A 2,709-nucleotide genomic window follows, 5' to 3' on the forward strand; every position below is an offset into this window, starting at 1 on the left:
GGTCTGAACTCTGCTCCATCCTCTCTCAGAGGCCACCAATGGGACGGTGCCACAGGGCCAGCGCCCACCCCCTCGCATCAAGAATTTCCAGATCAACAACCAAATCGTGAAGCTGAAGTACTGCTACACGTGTAAGATCTTCCGTCCGCCCCGGGCCTCGCACTGCAGCATCTGTGACAACTGTGTGGGTGAGTAAGGAGGCCTGAGAGGGGAGCAGTGGGGTGAACATCTGCACCCATCTCTGCTCCTGCTGAGCAAGCCCAGGGTGGTGGGGCGTGACTAGAGCGGGACAGGCTGCCTCGTCTGCAGCCCAAGGAGCTCGAGATTTGCTCAGAGCCCAAAGCCAGATGGTTCATCTTCGGCAGTACTGCTTTGGCAATACCTGATCTAACATAAGCCAAACTTGCCCACAAGTGTGCAGGTGGTGCAGTCCATTGCTGAGTTTCTGTGGCCTTGCTAGGCTGGAGGGTTCCAGCAGAGCTGTCTCTTGTGTGAAAGCAGCTCCTCGCATCAGCACGGAGATTGCACCACTATATGGAGTGCCCCTGGGCTTTGTTCCCCTTGCTGCAGAGCAGATGCTCTCTCAGCCCTTTGCTACCATGATTGGCTGGTGTTCAGCATCCCTTCTTGAGGAAGAAATCCCATCCTGCTGGACCCCTTTCCTCCTCTGCAGGTTCCCGGCCCTTTGATAGTTTATGCAGTTCCTTCAACCCTTTTCTAATTATCCTTGAAGGAGTAAAGTGACTCCTGGGTTAAACAAGAACATCTGAACCACCAGGCCTTCACCTAACCTGTGTGCTGCTTTAGTTAAAGCTGTTATACCTTAGGTCTCTGGGAGAGAAGACATACATAGGGCCAGGCTCTTAAACTTAACCTTAATATGCAAAACCACTCATTAGTAAATTATTTTGCCCTTTTTTACCTTCCTCTTCTGGAAGGAGGCCATGATACGGGTCCTGAGTTAGCAGAGGGCTGCACTCAATGTCCAGGGAGCCCTGTTAGCCTTGGATGTGTTTGAGCTGGGGGCAGCATGGCTGGGGGCAGGCAGGGCCCTGCTGATCCTGTCTTGGCTTTCACAGAGCGCTTTGACCATCACTGCCCCTGGGTGGGCAACTGCGTGGGGAAGAGGAACTACCGCTACTTCTACCTCTTCATCCTCTCGCTCTCACTCCTCACCATCTACATCTTCACCTTCAACATAGTCTACGTAGCACTGAGTGAGTCTGGCTGCGGAGAGGTGGGTGGCTCAGGGAGGGGGCATATGGATGGTGTTGGGAATCCTGAAGTGGTGGAGTGGGAAAGGGAACTGGTCTTGGTGTGATGTTCCTGAGAAAACATCTCTCTGTCTTTGTATTGCCAGAATCTCTGAAGATTGGGTTTCTGAACACATTGAAGGAAACCCCAGGGACATATCCTTCCACAGCATGGAGGGTTGGCTTCCCCAGAGCTGGGGTTAGTGGGACCTGCGTTATGGAGGGACTGGAGCCTTGATGCCCAGGCTTCTCTAAGGAGTCTTTCAGGGCATTTCCCCCCATGAGTACAAGGTGAGGAGCAATTTTGTGGCTTTTGGGAGAAGGGTAAAACAGAAAACCACATCTAGGAGAAGAAGAGGAGAGTTAGGGTGGTGTGCATGGGGGGTAGTGACACAGCTGGGCTGGGGCTGGGACTGTTCCCAGTCTGTTCCCAGTCCTTAACTCTCCTCACTGTACTGGAGGTGCTCATCTGTTTCTTCACCCTGTGGTCAGTGGTGGGGTTAACTGGGTTCCACACCTTCCTGGTGGCACTGAATCAGACAACCAATGAAGATGTAAGTAGAGTCTTTCTGTTCCGCTGAGCCATCTCTGTCCCTCATTGCTTCCTCAGCATGTCACGCCTGTGCCCACCTTGCTGACGTGCCCCGCAGCCTGAGGCTGGGCTCCATGGCTGGGGGCTGGGGGCTGGTACTGGTGGAGCAGACCTGAGCTTGTGCCCTGACTGTTGCAGATCAAGGGGTCCTGGACTGGGAAGAACCGTGTGCAGAATCCCTACAGCCATGGCAACATAGTGAAGAACTGCTGTGAGGTGCTCTGTGGACCCCTGCCCCCCAGGTAAGCTCTCAAGGGGCAGCCCTACCATTTTTGCCCCCCAGAGCCCAGCACAGGACTGCGAGGAGCTCTCTTTGCTTGGGTACAAAACCTGTCTCTTCTGCCAGCGCTCTGTATATAGTGAACTTCTAGAGGTCTGCTGCAACATGGCTGGATGCTCTGGGGAGGAAGGTCTTGTGTTGCCTTCTTTGCATATCTTCTATGATTCAAGCTTGTGATGTGCTTCCAATCACCATGTGCTTGGGGAGCCCGTGGAGGAGTGGCTGCCCTTCCCTGGGGCAGCGGATTCCAGGGTACTAGTTTTGGCAGTCCCACACTCAGAGCTGGGCTGCTCCCCAGGAGGCTTGGTTTTCACAGGAGGAACATAGCCCTAACCTAGTCTCTGCACAGCCTGTTTTGAAGAGGGGTCCCTTCCCCTGATGTTTGTCTTTCATCAGCACTTTTCTTGCAGGAGATGTCTATTCCAGGGCAGGCGCGAGTCTGACGATGTGGTTGTGTCCTTGCAGCGTCCTGGACAGACGGGGCATCTTGCAGCAGGAGGAGAGCACGGCGCAGGAGTCGTCGTGCCCGCAGGGGCCCAGTGCTGCTCCGGGAGCCGGGGGGCCGGGGGGGGGGGGGAGGGGGC

At 54.9% G+C, this 2,709-nt stretch overlaps 1 protein-coding gene across 1 annotated transcript in view; it reads left to right on the plus strand.

The window, feature by feature from the left end:
• ZDHHC9 (zinc finger, DHHC-type containing 9) overlaps window positions 1–2,709 on the plus strand; it is a gene marked incomplete at its 5' end in the record, with an annotated part of 4,135 nt that overhangs the window by 534 nt on the left and 892 nt on the right. The window contains 6 exons of the mRNA XM_010014815.1: window positions 30–188; window positions 1,080–1,217; window positions 1,361–1,409; window positions 1,705–1,807; window positions 1,984–2,087; window positions 2,591–2,669. Coding sequence (XP_010013117.1) covers window positions 30–188; window positions 1,080–1,217; window positions 1,361–1,409; window positions 1,705–1,807; window positions 1,984–2,087; window positions 2,591–2,669 — 632 coding nt within the window. The remainder of the gene's footprint in view (window positions 1–29; window positions 189–1,079; window positions 1,218–1,360; window positions 1,410–1,704; window positions 1,808–1,983; window positions 2,088–2,590; window positions 2,670–2,709) is intronic.

This window comes from Nestor notabilis, unplaced genomic scaffold (assembly GCF_000696875.1).
Source record: "Nestor notabilis isolate BGI_N333 unplaced genomic scaffold, ASM69687v1 scaffold18425, whole genome shotgun sequence".
NCBI lineage: Eukaryota > Metazoa > Chordata > Aves > Psittaciformes > Psittacidae > Nestor > Nestor notabilis.